The 23423-nt window shown below is 43.9% G+C and overlaps 1 protein-coding gene across 3 annotated transcripts in view; it reads right to left on the bottom strand.

Moving 5' to 3' along the window:
• dnaaf9 (dynein axonemal assembly factor 9) overlaps positions 1-23423 on the bottom strand; it is a 258377-nt gene that overhangs the window by 214885 nt on the left and 20069 nt on the right. The window contains exons 2-4 of one of the 3 annotated variants that reach the window (XM_059650397.1): positions 22952-23031; positions 20608-20698; positions 3721-3840 (exon numbers count right to left, since the gene is read on the bottom strand). In XM_059650397.1, coding sequence (XP_059506380.1) covers positions 3721-3840; positions 20608-20698; positions 22952-22972 — 232 coding nt within the window. In that variant the 5' untranslated portion in view covers positions 22973-23031. The remainder of the gene's footprint in view (positions 1-3720; positions 3841-20607; positions 20699-22951; positions 23032-23423) is intronic. The other 2 variants (XM_059650389.1, XM_059650395.1) reach the window with 2 other exon arrangements.

Genomic DNA, 23423 nt, shown 5'->3' with positions numbered 1-23423 from the left:
TCCAGAGGTGTGTAACAACATCTCTGAGCAGGTTGACGAGAAAAATCAGGGAAAATTTTAAAAAAACAAAATTGTAAACAAAAGCTGGCAGTTAATTGTCAATCAGCATTAGTTAGTGCATTTGCCATGACAACATTTCTACCAGAGCCCCTTTGCCACTCAATCAGCACTCTTCTCATGTATTATAACTGTTCGGCCCAGGGTGCTCTCGTGATACTGCAGTAACGTCCCTAGCTCTGAGCCAGGAAGCCTGCATTCAAGTCCCACTTGTTCCACAAGTGTGTAATAACATTTCTGAACAGGTTTATTACAAGTAACTGCAGCATAAATGTGGTTTCACCCCTGAATTGATTTCCTGCTAAGCGTGCAAAATGAAAGCTTTGACAAAATCTCTTTTTTTCCTAAACAATGCTCAAGTCCTGTAACACCAGACAAGCCTTAATAATTATGCAATAACATGAAGCAGCTATTACAACTATATCATTAGTTATCAAATACAGTCGCATTGGATAACGACTTCAGAAAGTTGGCAAATAGCAGTAAATGATAGTGATCTTGTGAAGTCGAAACACTAGATCACAAAACAGTCTCAGAAAAATATCATGTTAGCACAGAGATTTTAACAATCGGGAGTCACTGATTAACTAGATACTCCTGACGTCAAATGAGGATACAGAGAAACTCAGCAGGTCTGGCACCATTTGTGAACAGCAATACAGCTAACATTTCAAGTCTGGTATGACTTCTTCAGAGGTCAAGTTCTGCCAGATGTTCTGTGTTTTTCAATACCTGCAGTATTTTGATTTACTCCTGTTGTCAAATTTGGATCGGAGTTTTCCGATTAAATTTCCACTGGAATAATCTTGATTAAACACAGCAAGCACAGATATTTTAAAAATTTAAAACATTCTGTGCTATGCAACAGTTCTTTTGCAGAGTTCAAAAATCTAAAGTCACATCACAAAAGAGAAACTTGTCAAATTGAGTTAAAGAACACAGTTGCCTGATTTAATCAAAATAGAACCTTGCTAACTTCTTACCTTTGCAGCAGCTAAAGATGAAGAGAAAGACGTCCCAATATCACATTTGATTCTATGTTTCAAATTTCATGATTGAGATTGGAAGGAACAGAAACTTCAATGGATAGTGCAGTGTCCCAGCATCGAAGTTGCTCTGAGTCTTCCTCCATCACAAAAATCATAATTGATGCCTGTACAGCATTCAGCTGACAATTGCTCAAATCAAGAAAGAAATCTGGATCCACTTACAGCCAAGACCGAGACAACATCCAGACTTGGCATTGCAAGTAGAATTATTATTTCGAATACAGTCCCAGGCTCTAACAAACAAGTACCTCCCAGTAACTTTAATCACAATATTCATATCAATTCCTTCACCACAATGACCAAAGAGATATCAACAAGCAGAAGCTCTACTAGACAAGCCGTATATACTACAGCAGATGACAGGCCGAGAACCCTGACAACATGTGACTCAGTCCTGACTTTCCAAGACCTCTCCATCACTTACAAGGCGCAAATTAGTTCTGCGGTAAATACCATCCAATACCTTAAATACTAAGGGTCAGCGACAACAACACTCAAGCAATCCAAATGCCCAGAAAAAAATAGGCCACGTCGTCAGCTGCCCAGCCATCGCCTCAAATATCCAATCTCTTATCTTTGATGCATTATAGCTTCAATGTACAATACACTGCAAGTATGCATGGCAAAACCTTCAGAATTTTTCTACCATCTGTACCATCAAGAAAGAAGGCTGAAAGCACTCAGGAACAGTAACTTCTGTATTTGTTTTGGAAACAAATCATTGTTTCATCATAGGATTATAATTTTCTAAAGTCCCTGGAGTCACACGTCTGTCTGATGATGTAGGAAAGGCAGTTCCCTTCCTTAAAAGGACATTAGGTAAGTTTTTTTCCTGACAATTGATAATGAATTTATGGTCATGATTTGACTCTGAATTCCAGATATTTATTGAATTCAAATTTCATCGCCTGTCATGGCAGGATTCAAACCCAGGTCCCCAGGACATTAGATTAGATCAGATTCCCTACAGTGTGGAAACAGGCCCTTCAGCCCAATAAGTCCACAGCACCACTTGAGGCATCCCACTCAGACCCATCGCCCTATAACCAACACACCCCTGAACACTATGGGCAATTTAGTTTGGCCAATCCACCTAGACTGCACATCTTTGGACTGTGGGAGGAAATCGGAGTACCCGGAGGAAACCCACACAGACATGGGGAGAAGGTGCAAACTCCGCACAGACAGTCACGCGAGGCTGGAATCGAACCCGGGTCCCTGGCACTGTGAGGCTGCAGTGCTAATCACTGAGCCACCATGCCGCCCAAAGACCAGAGTCTCTCAACAGTTCAGCCACAACACCACCAGGCAATTGCCTCCCAATGCACTAGTGCTCGACCCAACTTCGCAACACTTGTCAAAAACCTTTTCAAAGTCCAGATACACATCTACTGATTCATCTTTGTCCATGCTACTGGTCACATCCTCAATAATTCAATAAATCCAGAAGATTTGTCAAGCATGATTTACCTTTAGTGAATCTATGTTGACTTGGACCGGCTCAGTCACCACTTGCCAAATGCTCAGTCATTACATCCTTAGCAGTTAACTCCAACATTGCTTAGCCTGATGTTAGTGCTGGGCACAGCCTACAATATCCCATTTTCTCTCTCCCTCCATTTTGAAACGGAATTTTCATGCACTTAGTGCAACAAAAGCCAGCTCTAGCCCAGCACACATTCAAAATGTGTCATGGTTTAGTGATATCAGATATCTTCCAGGGCTAGATGTTGATGCTGATTCAGGGCAGTTTTCTCTTTTGCATCTCTCCTTTTAAAAAAGGAAAAAACAAGGCTGAGATTAACAAATTCCTGTCACTTGCAAACAGACGAAACACCTTCTGTCCCTGGTATCAGTCTCCGGTTTAGCTTCTCCCTTCAAACGGCTGCAAGAAAACGTAATTGTCTGCAACAACGTCCTTTCAGTTTTTTTTTCTTTTACCATCCAAGAGCATGAGCCAGATGCAAACTTTAACAATTCAACTGAAAAACACAGAATTCAGTGTACTAGGCACCTCTCTGTTGTCTGCCAGAATTGGTGCCATTTAATCCAAATGTCAGTGTGACTCTGACATGCCAGAAATCAACAATAAGACCTGTGAAAGTAATCCTGCACAAAGACAACAGTATATCGAGAGAGAGACTGTGGGAGTCGATAAGTTGATATACATCAAGCACAACCAAATCCTCCTATACCTGTGTAAGATTAGATCTAAACTGTTCACTTTTGGGACCAGGATTTAAATTCAGCCTGTCAAACCCTTGAAGTTCATGTCATCTGCCTGCAAGGATCCTAAAATGAATCTCAAAAGCTTTCAGCCATTCCAAAAACAAATACACCCCTGAATAGAAATCTTAAACTAAGAACGCTCTAACTGTTGTGTGTCGAAGACATGGCGCTCCTTCACTTATCATCCAAAACGACTCATGAAATACCAAATTGGGTACACAAAATGCAAAGTTTTCTGAACTAATTGAAATGCTGTACCTACAAGTATCACACCTAAATCACAATAGTCACAAAATTATACATCGAAAGTGCAAAAAGAATGCCTTGAGAATTCAATTATTCAGTCATTTGGTCTGTGAAATTAGATTAAAGATTACATAATTACCATCAAGCACTTCTTCTGGCAAGTCAGTCACATCAGAATCAATGTTTGTCAGGTTATACAGGTCAAAGAGCAGATAATTTGCCAATTCTCTGCACCCTTCATTATATCTGCTATCAATACCTATAAAAGTAAAGTAGTAAGTTAGAAACCTGGTGAAGAAAACATGTCAAACAGTTTCTGTTCTGCTTTACTGTACATTAGTAACATGGAATGGGTACAAACTAACTAATTTTCAAAAGGTGGCTAATGACAGAGCTTGGACTAACAGATCTCAACGTGAAAGACTAACTGGGGAAACAGTCTAACCCATGCAGATGTAATTTAAGGTGAAAAGTGTCAAGTAATGTATTTTTGAAGGAAGAATGAGATGCAAACAACAGATTATCTGAAAGAGGTGGCTTGCAAAATCAGACATACACTTGAACAGTGGTAAAACTGAAAGACCCTTAAAAAAATGTTAGAAATACTCAGGTCAGGCAGAATCTCTGAAGATCGAAACAGAGCTTCAGTTTATTGGTCTGTCAGAACTCCTGATTAGAATTTCCTGTCAGTTACTGCTGGAGCTCAAAACAATGTGGCAGAAAGGAGTACTGCAGCAAAAAGTACTGAATCCTTATAGGACAAAATTCAGTTCATTTTGGATGGTTTCAGCATGGACACGTGGGGGTGAACACCTTGGAATTCTGATCTGAATTTCCACAGGAAAGAAAAGTTCTCTGGTACAGGCATCGCACAAAGCAATATTACAGATATCCTGTCTGACTTATTTGCTGCAGTTTTCCCTTGTTCCTTCCCTTCCCTCCCACAAGTTTCACCCCAATCACCCTCTATATGCAAACGATCATAATCCATCATTTCTGCCATCAAATCTATGTTCGGGTGGTGTTGGTCCAAACCCATTGCACTCCTACCTACACCCAATCCAGATCCATATTCCAGGGGTGGAAAAGGCACAAGCTAACCTGCCCACCAACCTTCATATGTATCAGACCATGAAGTGGCCAATTATTGCTGACTTGAGGCGCACAATGCTTGAACAGTGCCATAATGTGTTGGACAGTGGGGGATAGTCAAAATGTCACTTTACATCCAAGTCGGTCAAAAGGCAGAAAAAGGGGCTACATTCTTTGCCCAGTCAGATGTGGGAGGGACAAAGCTTGCACTCAACAGATGCTCTCCTCCAAAGTTGTACCATTTTGTGACTCCCCACTTGGCCATAAAAAAGACAAAACTGACTGGTCTCCAACATTGACGATACTTCTTGAACCCAATTAAGTGTTCTGGCATTGCTGAGACTTCAAGAACAGCTAGCCAATCAGATTTGGTGCTCAAAGACACTTTCAGTTTGTTAAGGCCACCTGCAGCATGTCATTCTGGCAGAGCAGTATTGTATGCTAAATTTCAATTTCCGTGTGGTTTGAACAGTAAACAGCTGAAATTAAACTAACATTTCATCTAAAGGCAATGAAAACAAGCAACAAGCCCCCTGGGAACGTGGTGCAAAAGGCACGCATCTATTTTTATTTACGTTTTTATGAGAATGTTCACGTTGAAAATGGAACCTCATCTAAAAGTAGCAAGCCTAGAAACATAATTTTCACTGGTGACACAAAAGCAAACTCGTATTTCAAGTTGCTCCTTTTTACAGCGGGAACAGATGAAATCAAAGATGCAGCTCTTGAAGGCTGAGTATTTTGTCTTGCTCGGCAAAAAGAAAAAGAACTTCATGAGGAAACGGATGAACAAGAATTATCAACCGACGAAGAAGTCAAAGGAAAACAGCAACATGTACCATCAGTAGTAGCTAAACACAAACTATTATCCCACAATCCATTATCCCACATTAAATGTTCTGCGTATTCAGGGTTGAAATTTTAACTGCATATTACATGTGACCGAGGATACGGGCTGCAGCAGAGCAGAGAGCGCTGGGGAAGAGAAAGGGGAAAGGGAATAACAGAGGCCATATTCTTCATGTTATGCAATTCCCAAAAATATAACTGGAACATAAAGCTAGTCTCAGCAATGCAATTATCAAATCTTTGTCATAAAAAGCCACTTCATTGGCTGGTCTCCATTTAGGGAACCCAGCAGGCCAAGCAGCATCTCAGGAGCACAAAAGCTGACATTTTGGGCCTAGACCCTTCATCAGAGAGCTCTCTGATGAAGGGTCTAGGCCCGAAACGTCAGCTTTTGTGCTCCCGAGATGCTGCTTGGCCTGCTGTGTTCATCCAGCCTCACATTTTATTATCTTGGATTCTCCAGCATCTGCAGTTCCCATTATCTCCATTTAGGGAACGTTTAGTTTGCCCTAAATGGGACTCCCGGCCGCCTGTAAAGTCAATCATTTCTTGGGAAATTAAATGCAGGTTTTCTGTGCATGCTTGCATTCCATGAAAGAAGACAATAGAGAAATGAACGCATAGCAATGAATTCCCAACTGAATCAGGAAAATCTCTCAAACAGCAAAGAAACAAAATACTATAGCAGAGGTAGTGTACATGCAAGCCCAATTTGCAGTTGTGACAGAAACAAAGAGGAACTTCACATCAGTCTCCAAGAAACTTGGCAAACTGCCAAAGATGAAGGCATAAACAAGCAAGCTTGCAGGTCACATCAGAACAATGCAAACCAACAGTCAGGCAATAAATTCAAACAGACGTTTTAGCGTGGCCTCTAAGGAAATTAAAAACACACAGATGATTTTTAAAAAATGCAATTTTAGCCAAAGGCAGAAAGACCCAACATTGGGGGGGGAAAAAGGACAGTTACTGCAAATTATGTACGTACATCACAGAATACAAGCCGATCTTTGAAACCAAGGGAAGTCCTTCGAAAAATAAAGATAAAGATAGACTTGTGTGCCAAGTGAGCAACAAACAAGCAGTCCAAATATTTCGATTCATCTCTTTTGAAAACTGGACACTGACCATAAAATGTATGAGCAGAAATAGGCCTTAGAGTCCATCAAGTCTGCTCCACCATTCAATGACATGGTGGCTGATTTGGTAATCCTCAGCCACTTCGCTGCCTTTTCCCAACAACCCTTCAATACATCAGTGAATAAAATTGCATCCATCTCAGGTGTAAATGTACAAACAACGCAGCCTCAACAGCCCTCTGCTGTAAAGAATTCCAGCAATTCATTACCCTCAGAGAACAAATCTCATCAGTTTCAATATGGTAACCCATTAGTCATATTATGCCCTTATGATCCTACACTAACCAACAACAAACAATCTCGCCACATCAACCCTGTTTAAGCACCCTAAAAATATTAAGGTCATCCTTCGCTGTTTTAAACTCCAATGTAACAGGCCCACCTACAGTGCCAACTTACACAATCCTCGTCAGAAAATCTACCCATACCCCAGAATCAAAACAGTGAACCCTCTCTGGATTGCCTCCACAGCCACTATATCTACTTATTCTAGGAGAATAAACAGCTCAGAGTCATGGGGGCCAAGTCAATTGGCTCAAGTGGCATGACAATATTATGCTGCATGCATCCTAGACAAACGCATCTTCAGAAAGTATCACGGCTGCTCAAGCTTGACCTCTGAACTTGAGCAGCAGCTTGAATACTGTTGTTCATTCAAGAGGCAGAGGATGACATGGACAGCATATATACAGATATGGTCACACTGCAGATTGGATGAGCACAAGCAGAGGGGGAATGTATAACTACCAGACAGGTAGTGCAGCAGTCTCCTCAGTCTATGCTTGAGGATCAATATTCCATTTTGGAAACTACAAAAGGGAATAGCTCCCCAGGGGAATGCAGCCACAGAGGTTAATGGACATCTCAGTTGCACAGGAGGGGAGAAAGAAGAATGGAAGAGTAATAGCAATTGGGAGATTAAAATTAAGAGCATCAGACAAGCTTTTCAGCAGCAGGAAACATGACTTCAGGATGGTATGTTACTTCCCTGATGCTGGTGTTATGGATAACAATAAACAAACTGCAGGCCATCCTTTGGGGCGATCATCTAGAATTCATGAGCCACATTGGACCAACAACATAGGTAAGAACAGGGATGAGGTCACAACAGCAGCTCTCTATGGGTTAGCAAGGAAATTCAAAAGCAGGTCATCAGGAGCAGCAGTGACAGGATTAGTCCCAATGCCACGTGCTAATTAGAATTAGAAAATAAAGATTAAACAATTGAACATGTGGCTGGAGAACTGATTTGAGGCACTGGGAGCAGTTCTGGGACAGGTGGGACCTGAAGTAGCTGGACAGTCTATATTTTAGCAGGACTGCAACTCACTCTTGCTGGGAGATAGAAATATAGAAGATACCAGTAGGAGTTCATGCACCTGCTCTGCCATTCTTTACGATTGCAGCTGATCATCTAACTCAATAGCCTAATTCTATTTTCTCCCCATAATCTGAGGTCCCATTCGCCCCAGGTGCTACTTCTAGTCACCTCTTGAATACACTCAATGTTTTGGCATCAACTACTTCCCATGGTAATGAATTCCACACGCTCAGCACTCTTTGGGTAAAGAAATACCTCAATCTCTGTCCTAAATAGTCTAGACCGAAACCTCAAGTTTCTGACCCCTGTTCTGGACACACCACCATTGGGGACATCCTCTCTGCTTCTACATTGTACAGGCCTGTTAGAATTTCTTAAGTCCCTACAAGATGCCCCCTCATTTGCCTGAACTCTAGAGAACACAATCCCAATCTTTCCTCAAGTTAGTCCTGTCATTCCCAGAATCAGCCTGGTAAACCTTCACCGCACTCCGGAGAGCAAGAAGATCCTTCCTCGGAAAAGGAGACCAAAGCTGCACACAATATTCCAGGTGTGGTCTCACCAAGGCCCTGTATAACTGCAACAACACATCCCTGCTCCTGTGCTTAAAATCTCTCACAACGAAGACCAACCTCATCTAAAAGTAGCAAGCCTAGAAACATAATTTTCTTTTGCCTTCTTTACCACCTGCTGCACCTATTTGCTTACCTTCAGCAACTGGTGTACAAGGGCACCCAGGTCCCGCTGCACACTCCCCTCTCCCAATTTACAGCTTTTCAAGTAGTAATCTGCCTTCTTGGTTTTGCTCCCAAAGTGAATAACCTCACATTTATCCAAATTATACTGCATCTGCCATTGATGTGCCCACTGACCCAACCTGTTGAGACCAAACTGAAGGATCTCTGCATTCTTGCCACAGTTCACCCTCAAACCAACTTGATATCATCTGCAAACTTAGAGATGTTACACTTTGCTCCCTGATCCAATCATAAACATTTTGAGAATCGCTGGGGTTCCAGCAAGGATACCTGTGGCACCCCACTAGTTGCTACGTGCCAATTTGAAAAGGTCAAATGACCATTTCTCACAAGTGAAGGTCCTACTGTTTCCTCTCTGCCAACCAGTTTCTTATCCATCTCAATACACTTTACCCAGTCCCATGTACTTTAATCTTGTACGTTAATGTCTGATGAGGGACTATATCAAACGCTTTCTGAAAGTCCAAATATATTACATCAACAGGTTCCCCCTTGTAACCAGTAGAGTTGACATCATCTTAGAATTCCAACAGATTTGTCAAGCATGATTTCCCTTTCATAAATCCATGCTGACTCTGTCTGATCCTGCCACTGCTTTCTAAATGCTCTGCTTAAAAACCCTTGATAATGGATTCGAGAATGTTCCCCATAACTGATGTTAAGCTCGCCGGTCTATAACTCCATTTTCTCTCTGCCTCCCTTTTTGAGTACTGAGGTGATATTAGCCACCCGCCAATCTGCAGGTTCTGCTCCAGAGTGTAGAGAATCCAGGAAAATGACCCCCAAGGCATCCACTTCTTGCAGATCTACTTCCCTAAGTACTCTGGGATGTAGATTATCAGGCCCTGGGAATTTAATTGGTCTTCAATCCCAACAATTTTACCAGTACCATTTCTCTATTAACATTTGCCAACACTGTTGGTTTAAATTAACCCAACAGGTATTGCTGGAAAAGCTCAGCAGGTCTGGCAGTATCCGTGGACAGAAATCAGAGTTAATGTTTCGGGTCAAACGATCCTTCTTCACAACTGCTGGTAGTTTGGAAAGTGTCAAATATGCAGAAGATAGGGTGAGGGAGGGGATAAGGGATAAAAAAAACGATCGGTAGGGATAGAGCCCTAAAAGACAAGTGCAATTCGACAGACAAAGGAGTGGATAATGATCTGGCTAGGATGGTGAATAGCTATTCATGGAGACTGTTAGTGGCTAACACTGGGTGGTGCGTAAAGCAGACTGAAACGCCGACGGAACCCCGCCCACGGCCGACGCCCTCATCGCTCTGCCCACAACCTCCACAGCCAGCAACCCCAGAGAAGAGAGCCGCACTGAACCCTGCCGCATCTTCACCATCCCCCCAGACCTTGCACTGACTGAGGACGGACGGTCAGTCCTTAGTAAGGGGCTCACCTTTGTCCCCTGACAACTACACATCAACGAATACCAGTCACGATTGGACACAGAACAGTTTTTCCGCCGCCTTCGCCTCCACGCCGACTTCTTCACCCGGGAGCCTAACCCTCCCTCCACTGACCCCTTCACCCGCTTCCAACACAAGTCCTCCTCCTGGACACCACCCCCAGGCCTCCTACCTTCCCTCGACCTCTTCATCTCCAACTGCCGTCAAGACATTAACCGCCTCAACCTCTCCACCCCTCTCACCGACTCCAACCTCTCCCCCGCAGAACGGGCAGCCCTCCGTTCCAACCCCAACCTCACCATCAAGCCCGCAGACAAGGGTGGCGCAGTGGTAGTATGGCACACTGACCTCTACATCACCAAGGCCAGACGCCAACTCTCCGACACCACCTCCTGCCGCCCCCTCGATCATGACCCCACACCCGAGCACCAAACCTTCATCTCCAACACCATTCATGACCTCATCACCTAAGGGGACCTCCCACCTCATTGTTCCCCAACCCCACACGGCCCGTTTCTATCTCCTTCCCAAAATCCACAAACCTGCCTGGCCTGGTCGACCCATCGTCTCAGCCTGTTCCTGCCCCACCGAACTCATCTCCACCTATCTGGACTCCATTTTCTCCCTTTTGGTCCAGGAGCTCCTACCTATGTCCGTGACACCACCCACGCCCTCCACCTCCTCCAGGACTTACAATTCCCTGGCCCCCAACACATCATCAACACCATGGACGTCCAGTCCCTATACACCTGCATTCCGCATGCAGATGGCCTCAAGGCCCTCCACTTCTTCCTGTCCCGCAGGCCCGACCAGTCCCCCTCCACCGACACCCTCATCCGCCTAGCCGAACTCGTCCTCACCCTCAACAACTTCTCTTTCGATCCCACCCACTTCCTACAGACTAAGGGGGTGGCCATGGGCACCCACATGGGCCCCAGCTATGGGTGCCTCTGGAACAGTCCCGCTTCCGCACCTACACAGGCCCCAAACCCCACCTCTTCCTCCGTTACATTGATGACTGTATCGGCGCCGCCTCTTGCTCCCCAGAGGAGCTCAAACAGTTCATCCACTTCACCAACACCTTCCACCCCAACCTTCAGTTCACCTGGGCCATCTCCAGCACATCCCTCACCTTCCTGGATCTCTCAGTCTCCATCTCAGGCAACCAGCTTGTAACTGATGTCCTTTTCAAGCCCACCGACTCCCACAGCTACCTAGAATACACCTCCTCCCACACACCCTCCTGCAAAAATTCCATCCCCTATTCCCAATTCCTCCGCCACCGCCGCATCTGCTCCCACGATGAGGCATTCCACTCCCGTATATCCCAGATGTCCAAGTTCTTCAAGGACCGCAACTTTTCCCCCCCACAGTGATCGAGAACGCCCTCGACCGCGTCTCCCGCATTTCCCGCAACACATCCCTCACACCCCGCCCCCGCCACAACCGCCCAAAGAGGACCCCCTCATTCTCACACACCACCCCACCAACCTCCGGATACAACGCATCATCCTCCGACACTTCCGCCATCTACAATCCGACCCCACCACCCAAGACATTTTTCTATCCCCACCCCTGTTTGCTTTCCGGAGAGACCACTCTCTCCGTGACTCCCTTGTTCGCTCCACACTGCCCTCCAACCCCACCACACCCAGCACCTTCCCCTGCAACCGCAGGAAATGCTACACTTGCTCCCACACCTCCTCCCTCACCCCTATCCCAGGCCCCAAGATGACATTCCACATTCAGCAGAGGTTCACCTGCACATCTGCCAATGTGGTATACTGCATCCACTGTACCCGGTGTGGCTTCCTCTACATTGGGGAAACCAAGCGGAGGCTTGGGGACCGCTTTGCGGAACACCTCCGCTCGGTTCGCAACAAACAACTGCACCTCCCAGTCGCAAACCATTTCCACTCCCCCTCCCATTCTTTAGATGGCATGTCCATCATGGGCCTCCTGCACTGCCACAATGATGCCACCCGAAGGTTGCAGGAACAGCAACTCATATTCCCCTTGGGAACCCTGCAGCCTAATGGTGTCAATGTGGACTTCACCAGCTTCAAAATCTCCCCTTCCCCCACCGCACCACACAATCAGCCCAGCTCTTCCCCTCCACCCACTGCATCCCAAAACCAGTCCAACCTGTCTCAGCCTCCCTAACCTGTTCTTCCTCTCACCCATCCCTTCCTCCCACCCCAAGCCGCACCCCCATCTCCTACCTACTAACCTCATCCCACCTCCTTGACCTGTCCGTCTTCCCTGGACTGACCTATCCCCTCCCTACCTATACTCTCTCCACCTATCTTCTTTTCTCTCCATCTTCGGTCTGCCTCCCCCTCTCTCCCTATTTATTCCAGAACCCTCACCCCATCCCCCTCTCTGATGGAGGGTCTAGGCCCGAAACGTCAGCTTTTGTGCTCCTGAGATGCTGCTTGGCCTGCTGTGTTCATCCACCCTCACATTTTAATTATCTTGAGTAATAACAAGACCTGGTTTGTGGGGGTTCAGTTAAGGGCATAGGAGACCTCAAGCCCTAATGTTATTGGCGTCAATACTAAGTCCACAAGGCTGCAGGTTCCCGGTCAGGAAGACAGGAACCTAAGGGCAAACCCAAATTGGAAGGAAGAAAGATTGGTGACAGGAAGTGGAAAAGGCATGAGGAAAAAACAGACAACAGGAGAAACTAAGCGTAGCATCAGGAAAGCCTCAAATGTGGAATGATGTCATAAAGACAAAGTCAAGGACACACTATTTGACTGCATGTAGTATTACCAGTAAGATAGCTAACCTAAAAAAGAACAAATGCAGGGAAATAGTTATGATACAATTGCCATTGCACAAACATGACTGCCGAGCAAACCAGGGCTGGGTACGGGTGAGCACCACAACTTAGGAAGGATACGTTGGCCTTGGACTGACTACAACATCAGCTTACAAGAATGATACCTCATCTTCAGGAGGTTAAGTTAAGAGAAGGGATGACACAAATTAGGCCTGTTTTCTCCAAAATTTACAAGTCAAAAAGGTGCTCTGATCAAAGTTTGCAGGATATTAACAGGAAAAAAAACAGGGCAGATAAAGTATTTCCACTAGCTCAGCATTTTGAAACCATGGGGCACAGTCAAGAAATTGGGGCCAAACGTTTCAGGGGAGATGTTAGAAAACACTTATACACACAAAAGGTCGGTACCTGTTTGCAACTCTCTTCCACAAATGACAGTGGAGAAAAAATAATGTTAAATCTCAGCTAGATCAATTTCTGTTCAGCAAAGGGTATTAAGGGATGTGGGCAAAGGCAGAGCACAAATCAATCATGCTCTTACCAAACATTTGAAGAGGTTTAAGAGACTAAATGGTCTCCTCCTGTTCCTATGATTATTGAAGGATATTCAACATTAAAGAGAGAAAAGGAAATGGAAATGTGATGATAAAGGATGTCATCAGTACATTAATACGAACAATATGCAGAATCTTATTCGGGAAAGTAAGAAACAGCAACGGGGACAGGCATTGGCTGAAGTTCTTTACAGGTCAGCAAAAATAATGAGAGTATGGAGCAGGACATTAATCAAGAGACAAGCGAAGGTTGTAGCATGGACACCATTATAATCATGGGTGTTTCAAACTGCATACAGACTGGGTAAACTAAATGGGAAAAAAGCTATAGATGAACTATTTCTGGAATGTCTAGGGTATGCTTTCTAGAGCGCATGGTTAGAAGACAATAGTTGGGTTATTTTAGATCTAGTGTTATGTATGGAAAAAGCTCAATAACAATATCATGCAGAAGAGCCTTTAAAGGATGAGTGACCACAATGACTGAATTCTGCATTATGTCTGAGAGAGGGATGGTGGAATCCGAAGAAAATGTGTTACATTTGAACAAGGAAAATTATTGAAGTACGAAATACAAGTTGGCTAAACTGGTTGGGAGAATACACTAAAAAGCATAACTGTACCGAGGCAACAGGCAGTCTTTAAAGTAGTATTGCATAGGTTGCAACTGCTACAAACATTCTGAGAGATGCAATAGCTCAAAAATAGGTCAGTCATGTGCAGCTGACATAGGAAGTTATGGATTATACAACATGAAAAGAAAAGCCTTATTCAACTTTCAGAAATCGTCATAAATCTGAGAATTGCAAAGTATGACGATGCTGTGGCTTTCACAAGATTGTTTGGTCCTGGTTATTTTTGGAGAGGTTGTAGGCCCTAAGTAATGCTACTGAAGACTACTTGAAGAAACAACTTGAGGCACCTTGAGGTGTGTCTTTTTAAAAAACTGGAACAGTGAAAGCTGAGATAACAAGGTGCAGAGCTGGATGGCCCATTTCTGAAGAAGGGTCTTGACCCAAATCGGCCTGCTGTGTTCATCCAGCTCTACACCTTGTTATCTCAAATTCTCCAGCACCTGCAGTTCCTACTATCTCTGAAACAATGAAAACTGTCTGGGTGTGGCCAGGCTTTCTTGTTTTTAAGCTTTAGCTTTAAGCAGCAGCTATTGGAAGCTTTTGTGAATGCCTCTTGGCTGCTACTTTCTCTAAATTTTCTCTTAATGGCATTTCCTCCTGGATTGGAAAGCTGCATGTGAGAATCCCTTTCTGAATTTTCCTTTTTCTCAAGGGTCTATTTTGTAATAGTTATTATATCTACAATCCTGTTAAGTTTCCTATACAGTCTTCATTATATACTCTTCTTTCTTTGGTTGTATGTTCACTAGTGCTAACTTAATCTTAAAAGAAAGATTATCCGGGGTGGGATTAGACAGTTATGGCTGACATATGAAGTCAGGAAATGTATCAAAGAAAAAGAGACAGCCTATAAAGTGGCCAAGAGGACTGGGAAATCAGAAGATTGGGAAGGCTACAAAAACAGAGGATAGCAAAGAGAGAAGTTAGGCAGGAGAGGATCAAATATGAAGGTAGGATGAAGGTAGGCTAGCCAGTAATATTAGAAATGATAGTAAAAATTTCTTTCAATACACAAGAAACAAACAAGGGGCAAAAGAAGATATTGGGCCGCTCCATATTGATGCTGGAAGGATAGAGATGGGAGATAAGGAAATAGCTGAAGAACTTAATAATACTTTGCGTCAGTCTTCACAGTGGAAGACGTGAGTAGTGTCCCAACAACTAAGGATAGTCAGGGGGCAGAATTGAGTATGGTAAGCATTACAGAAGACAAAGTGCTCGAAAAGCTGAAAGGTCTAAAAATTGATAAATCTCCTGGCCCCGATGGGCTACATCCTAGAGTTCCGAGCGAGGTGGCTGAGGAAATAGCGGAGGCTTTGGTCGTGATCTTTCAAAAGTCACTGGAGTCAGGGAAGGTCCCAGACGATTGGAAAATTGCTGTTGTAACTCCCTTGTTTAAGAAAGGATCAAGACAAAAGATGGAAAATTATAGGTCGATTAGCCTAACCTCGGTTGTTGGTAAAAATCTAGAATTCATTGATAAGGATGGGATTTCTAAATCCTTGGAAGTGCAAGGTTTGGTTAGAGCAAGTCAGCATGCATTTAATAAGGGGAGATTGTGACTGGCAAACCTGTTAGAATTCTTTGAAGAGATAAGAAGTAGGTTAGACCAGAGAAACCCAGTGCATGTTACCTATCTAGACTTGCAAAAGGCCTTTGCTAAGGTGCCTCACGGGAGGCTGCTGAGTAAGGTGAGGGCCCATGGTATTCGAGGTGAGCTACTGGCTTGGACAGAGGATTGGCTGTCTGACAGAAGGCAGACAGTTGGGATAAAAGGCTCTTTTCTCAGAATGGCAACCGGTGACAAGTGGTGTCCCACAGGGTTCAGTGTTGGGGCCGCAGTTGTTCACCTTGTATATTAATGATCTGGATGAAGGGACTGGGGGCATTCTGGCAAAGTTTGCCGATGAAACGAAGATAGGTGGACAGGCAGGTAGTACTGAGGAGGTGGGGAGGCAGGAGAAAGATTGACAGTTTACGAGTCTGGTCCAGGAAATGGCTGATAAAATTCAATGTGAGCAAATGCGAGGTTTTGCACTTTGGAAAAAAGAACACAGGCATGGACCATTTTCTAAATGGTGAGAAAATTCGTAAAGCAGAAGTACAAAGGGATCAGGGAGTGTTGGTCCAGGATTCTCCAAAGGTTAACTTGCAGGTAGAGTCCATGATTTAGAAAGCCAATGTAATGTTGTCGTTTATCTCAAGAGAGTTGGAATATAAGAGCAATGATTTGCTTCTGAGACTTCATAAAGCTCTGGTTAGGCCCCATTTAGAATACAGTGTCCAATTTTGGGCCCCACACACCTCAGCTCCTGGCGCTGGAGCGTATTCAGTCGAGATTCACACAGATGATCCCTGGAATGGTAGGTTTAACATACAATGAACAGCTAATGATCCTGGGATAGTATTCATTACAGCTTAGAAGGTTGAGGGGAGATCTAAAAGCTGGTAAGTTGTTTCCGTTAGCCGGAGAGACTAGGACCTATGTGCGCAGCCTTAGAATTAGAGGGGGTAAATTTAAAATGGAAATGAGGAGACATTTCTTCAGCCAGAGAGTGGCAGGCCTGTGGAATTCATTGCCACAGAGCGCAGTGGAGGCCAGGGCATTAAATGCCTTCAAGGCAAAGATTGATAAATTCTTGATCTCAAGGAATCAAGGGCTACGGGGAGAGTGCAGGTAAGTGGAGTTGAAATGCCCATCAACCATGATTTAAATGGCAGAGTGGACTCAATGGGACGAATGGCCTTACTTCCACTCCTATGTCATATGGTCTTATAGTGTTTAAATAAAAGATGTTTTACTTAATCAAGCACTTTGACCAGTCAGCACAGTGGCTAGCACTGCTGCCTCACAGAACCAGGTACCCAGGTTCGATTCCAGCCTTTGGCGACTGTCTGTGAGGAGTATGTGCATTCTCCCCTTGTCTGCGAGGGTTTCCTCCCAGTCCAAAGATGTGCAGGCTAGGTGGATTGGCCATGCTAAATTGTACACAGTCTTCAGTGATGTGGAGAATAGGGGGATGGGTCTGAGTGGGATGCTCCGAGTGTCATGTGGACTTGTTCAGCCGAAGGGCCTGTTTCCACACTGTAGGGATTTTATTGTATGAACAATTCACTTGGAATGGACACTTTATATTTCTTTTTAACATAGTCAGAGTCTCGGCTACCTTAAAATATTTTGAGGGAATCTAATGTGACCTATAACAAAAGTTTTTTTCAATACATAAGGACCAAGAAATAGGAGAAGAAGAACACAATGTTAAAAGGCAAAAATGATTTATAATAATTCTACAGGTGCCTTAAACAGAAACGTCTGGCTTTCAGAAGTGCGGATCTATTGGAGACAGAGTCAAGAGAATTCACAGCGGACAGCACAGAAATTTTAAATAGAGAAGTTAAACACTTAAAAGGTGTCTGTTTTCATGAAGGAAAACACAAATTCCCAGGATTAGAAAACAAATTGACTAGCCATAACAAGGAACAGACAAAATTTGCATTACAAAGAAAGTAAATGAAGCTGAAAGTTCAGCTGCTGGCATGCGCTGTTCAGCATCCAGGAATCTATAGGGGGAGGTGGTGGCTTTGTGGCATTAATCGCCAACTATTAATCTACAGACATGGGGATGCAGAGATAACAAGGTGTAAAACTGGATGAACACAGCAGGCCAAGCAGCATCAGAGGAGCAGGAAGGCTGACATTTCTGACCTAGACCCAGGTTTGAATAATGGAGATAACGGGAACTGCAGATGCTGGAGAATCCGAGATAAAGTGTGGAGCTGGATGAACACAGCAGGCCAGGCAGCATCTCAGGAGCACAAATGCTGACGTTTCGGGCCTAGTGCCTTCAGAGAGGGGGCTGGGGAGAGGGTTCTGAAATACATAGGGAAAGGGGGGAGGCAGACTGAAGATGGAGAGAAAAGAAGACGATAGATGGAGAGGAGAGTATAGGTGGGCAGGTAGAGAGGAGATAGGTCAGTCCGAGGAGGACGGACAGGTCAAGGGGGAGGGATGAGGTTAGTGGGTACGAAGTGGAGGTGCGGCTTGAGGTGGGAGAAGGGTATAGGTGAGAGGAAGAACAGGTTAGGGAGGCAGGGACGAGCTGGGCTGGTCTTGGGATGCAGTGGCGGGAGGGGGAGATTTTGAAGCTTGTCAAGTCCACATTGATACCATTGGGCTGCAGGGTTCCCAAGCGGAATTTGAGTTGCTGTTCCTGCAACCTTCATGGGGCACCATTGTGGCACAGCGAAGCCCAGGATGGACATGTCGTCTAAGGAAAGGGAGGGGGAGTTAAAATTGTTCGCGGCTGGGAGGTGCAATTGTTTATTGCAAACTGAGCTGAGGTGTTCTTGTACAAAGCAGTCCCCAAGCCTCCGCTTGGTTTCCCCAATGTAGAGGAACACCTCCGCTCGGTTCGCAATAAACAACTGTACCTCCCAGTCGCGAACCATCTTGTGCTCCTAAATTGGCCTGCTGTGTTCATCCAGCTCCACACTTTGTTATCTTTGAATAATGGAATTTGAATTCAATAAAGATTTGGAATTAAAAATGTAACGATGGCTCTGAAATAGTTGTCAGAAAAATCCACCTGATTCACTAATGCCTCCTTTTGGGGTAAGAAACTGCCATTCTGACCTACATGCAACTCTAGATCCACAGCAATTTGACCGACTCTTAAATACCCTCTGAAATGGCGTAGCAAGCCATGCAGTTGTAGCAAATTGCTAGGAAAAAGGTGTCAAAAAGACAGGAAACAAAACTGCTCCCCAGCATCAACCAAGGCACCAGATTTTTGCCCAGTCAACCTGCAAAATGCTGTTAACAATGTCTGGGGACCACTGCCAAACTTGGAAGAGTTTGTCTCACAGATCAGTCAAGCGAAAGCCTGACACAGTCATACTAACAGAATTATACCTTGTAGTCAATGCCCTAGACACCATAAATCACCAGACCCATCATGTCCTGTTCTAGTGGCAGAGCAAGTCCAACTAGCATGGCAGCACAAAATGAGGTTATCTGCTTTGTCGGGAGAAACAGATGTGCAAAATATTCCTTAAACGTTAGGGGGTTGGAAAGTTACATGTCCAAAGACACTGTGTTCCCTTGTCAATAAGAGCACTGAATGCTCACAAGTGAGTGCAGTAAACAATTAGAAAAGCTAATGAAACTTCAGTCATCACTGTTTGAGAATTGGAGTATTGGAGTTGAAGTGTTATATCAATCTCATGGAAATCTACCAAGTACTTCAAGGGACAGATAGGGTAGATACAGGCAAGATGTTCCGCTGTTGCAGAGTCCAGAACCACAAGGAAGATGCTATTTAAGAAAAAGGTTAGGATTCTTCTTTATGGGGGTGGGGGTGGGGGGGGGGGGGGGGGGGGGCTGATCTTTGGAATTCTAGGGCAGTTTAAATTTGATTTATTGTTGTCGCTTGCACCAAGAAAGACCATAAGACATAGGAATGGAATTAAGGCCATTTGGCCCATCGGAGTCCACTCTGCCATTAATCATGGCTGATGGGCATTTCAATTCCACTTACCCGCACTCTCCCCAGAAACTTAATTCCTTGGGAGATCAAGAAATTATCCATCTCTGCCTTGAAAACATTTAACGTCCCGGCCTCCACTGCGCTCCGTGGCAATGAATTCCACAGGCCCACCACTCTGGCTGAAGAAATGTCTCCTCATGTCCGTTCTAAATTTAGCACCTCTAATTCTAAGGCTGTGCTCACAGGTCCTAGTCTCTCTACCTAATGGAAGCAACTTACCAGCATCTACCCTTTCTAAGCCATACATTGTCTTGTAAGTTTCTATTAGATCACCCCTCAACCTTCTAAGCTCGAATGAATACAATCCCAGGATCCTCAGCCATTCATCATATGTTAGGCCTACCATTCCAGGGATCATCTCTCTCAATCTCCGCTGAACACACTCCAGAAGATAGTGAGAAGTGTTTCTTTTTAATGTGCTTAAACAAGCAGATCATACCATACAGAGAGTGTGTTATGGACCTGACCTCCTCAAAAATGTATCAACGGAGGCAGCCTAGATCCTAACTTTTTATTATTTTAAAAGGTCAATGTGAGGTGCTGTTTTCCTGATGCAATTAGATGGGTCAAACCATGCAACTTAAAGACAAACACAATTTATTCAAACACCGTAGTTAAAATACAGCAAAGAGGAACTTGGAATAACAATTCTATTAGAAAACTTACAACAACAGATACAATAACTAATACTAATTAACTGCTCCAATACATTAACAACGCGTAAACACACCCTTGGCAAAAAGAACAGGTCAGAAAACAGACTATCCCACATTCAGGAAGAACGAACATCAAAAGACAAATTCTGAGAGAAAAACGTAAAAGCAGTACAGTAGACAGGAGAGATTGGCTGCCTCCCAACCCTGCTGAAACCGCAGGAACAACTGCCGAAAGCTAACTAAAAATCCTGGATCTGAGCACGCTTGACCATACCCACGTAGGCTGCTTCTATTGTTCCAACATCTAAAAAACAGAAGTCCTTTATCTTTTCAGACTGCTTGTCACTTTTCTCTCCAATCTCTATCTGAAAGAAACCAGAACAAAAAGCACCTCTGAAAGCTATAGTATTGTCACAAGTGCATCAGGGTTGCAGAACAGAGTGCAAAATACAGTGTTACATCCATAGAGATTGTGCAAAAAGCATGACCGTACTAAACAACGACAGCCTACTCCTGTTTCTCTTGTCCTCAGATAAGAGTTCCAAAGCTATTCACAATATCCGAGGTGTGACCTACCTTGTAATTTGTATTAGCAAGATTTCTCTCTCACTCTCTAGTACTTCAGTCCCTTTGAAATAAATGCCAGTTTGTTTGCCTTCTACATTACCCACTGAACTAGGATATTTTGTGCATCAGGACCACAAAAACCCTGTGCTGAAGCTTCACCCACAGCTCTCTGACACAATGAGTACCATAGATGCATCACCCACTGGCTGAAGAAATTCCCCCTTATTTCAATTCTCAAGGATAAGACCTAGGAGTGGAAGTAAGGCCATTCGGCCCATCAAGGCCACTCCGCCATTTAGGTTATGGCTGATGGGCATTTCAACTCCACTTCCCTGCACTCTCCCCACGGCCCTTGATTCCTTGTGAGATCAAGAATTTGTCCATCTCTGCCTTGAAGGCATCTAACGCCCCGGCCTCCACTGCACTCCGTGGCAATCCATTCTACAAGCCCACCACTCTCTGGCTGAAGAAAAGTCGTCTCATTTCTGTAAATGTCGTCTCATCCCTTCATTCAGACTGTGGCCTCAGGATCAAGTCTCTCCTACTGGTGGAAACATCTTAGCCATGTCCACTCTATCCAGTCTCTTATACGTTTCAATGAGATTCCCTCCCCCTCATGCATCTAACCTCCATCAAATACAAAACCAGAGTCTTCAATCGCTTCTCATGTGGCAAGCCCTTGATCCCCAAGATCACTCTCAAACCTCCTCTGGATACCCTCCAATACCAGCACATCCTTATGTAGATATTAGATGAAAAGGTTCAGCACATATTGGAATACTGTGAGCAGAGTTTTATACAGCTTCAGGAGCATTCCTAACTACCAGTTCAGCTTTGATGTCAACCTTGAGAATCCTGAACTAGGAGTCGAGTCCCTTGGTATTTCAGATTTTTGAAGCCTTACCCCATTTAGAAAACAAAAGTCCATTCCTGTATTCTTTACCTCACATAAACTTAGATTTTCACACACTGTATTCCATCCATTCTGCTAATCTGCCCAAGTCCTGCTGCAGTCTCCCCATTTCCTCAACTACTACCTCTCACCACCTATGTGTACAACAAGAATTAAATTGCCTAATATGCATGACACCTCATCAAATGCCTTCTAAAAATCCAAATATTATTTCCACTCTTTCTATTTCACTTATCTTGCTTGCTCCCTCCTCAAAGAAATCTAATTATTTGTCAGACATGATTGAATATGTCTTCACATTTTTCACTCAGTAGTCAGAGTATAGAACGCAGTTTTTGAATTATGAAGGATGCAGGTTCAATTGAGGCATTCAAGGCAGGCACAACATGATTATCTGGAGGGGGGAGGGGAAGAAGTTGGGGTGCACAGCTGCCAAATGTTAGCTCAATGTCTAGTTCTTCTGGAGTGGCTGGGGCAAGATGGGGCAAGAATTAGTCATGCCCAGAGAGGTAATACAGTGAGAGTTTAAGATACAGCAAGAAATCCCAAGGCAAAAAATCCCTCCAAAAAAAAAAACTTGGATACTAGTCAGATTTCACCAAGGGCAAAAATGATGATTTTGCTCAAAAAAACTTCTCAGCTTGATGAATCCAAGTTGGCACCAAAGCTCATACCAAATAATAGTTTCAGAGATAGTAAGAACTGTAGAATCCGTGAAAACTAGGTATAGAGCTGGATGAACACAGCAGGCCAAGCAGCAGGAAAGCTGACATTTCGGGTCTAGGCCCGAAACGTCAGCTTTCCTGCTCCTCTGATGCTGCTTGGCCTGCTGTGTTCATCCAGCTCTACACCTTGTTATACCAAAAATACCACCTGCTCATTTCCATGATCTTCTCATTTTAATGTTAGTGGAAGAGATATTCCACTTATAATTTTTTTAATTTCAACTTAATGGTGGCCAAGGGCAAAAGGTTGCCTCTAATAAATCTACAGAGGTGCTCTGAGGCTTCACTATCAAGCTACCTTCTTTTGACATGCATATGCCAAGGGAAGCAGATGTTTTAGTCAAATTGCTTGCAGTTGGAGATAAATCATTGCGGTCAAAACTTCAAGACAGAACACTCAGAAGCAGACATACCCAGAATACAGAGAATTCCATCAGATTTTGATTTGCTGCTGTAACGTAGAATTGCTTGAACTTGTCGAAGACGACTGCAGCTGCACAGAAAAAAAAACAAAAAATACTACTTAATGATTTAGTATTCAACAGTCACAAAACCTACAAGTAACTATCAAAGCCATACACGAGGACAAGCCAAAGTTAAACAAAGTTTAGGCATCAAATGCTTTGAAAATTATCAGAAATTTAAATATTGAGTCATCTTGCAAACTATTTCGTTGTGTCTCTGTCAAGTCTTAACCTGTGGCAATTCTTCAAAAAAAGTATTCTAGAGCCCATAAACTATCAATAATAACACACAAAGAAGTACACGCAATTCTGTACTTGCTTTCTATCATTGTAAATATGTTAGAAGCTTCAAGGTGCGGTCTAAAATGGTATGTTACAATCCCCATGGAAACCAGCAAACAGAAATGAAGCTCTCAAATGT

This window comes from Stegostoma tigrinum, chromosome 1, assembly GCF_030684315.1.
Source record: "Stegostoma tigrinum isolate sSteTig4 chromosome 1, sSteTig4.hap1, whole genome shotgun sequence".
NCBI lineage: Eukaryota > Metazoa > Chordata > Chondrichthyes > Orectolobiformes > Stegostomatidae > Stegostoma > Stegostoma tigrinum.
Note: the sequence above shows the minus strand (reverse complement) of the source record. Positions and strands in the feature narration are given on the sequence as shown.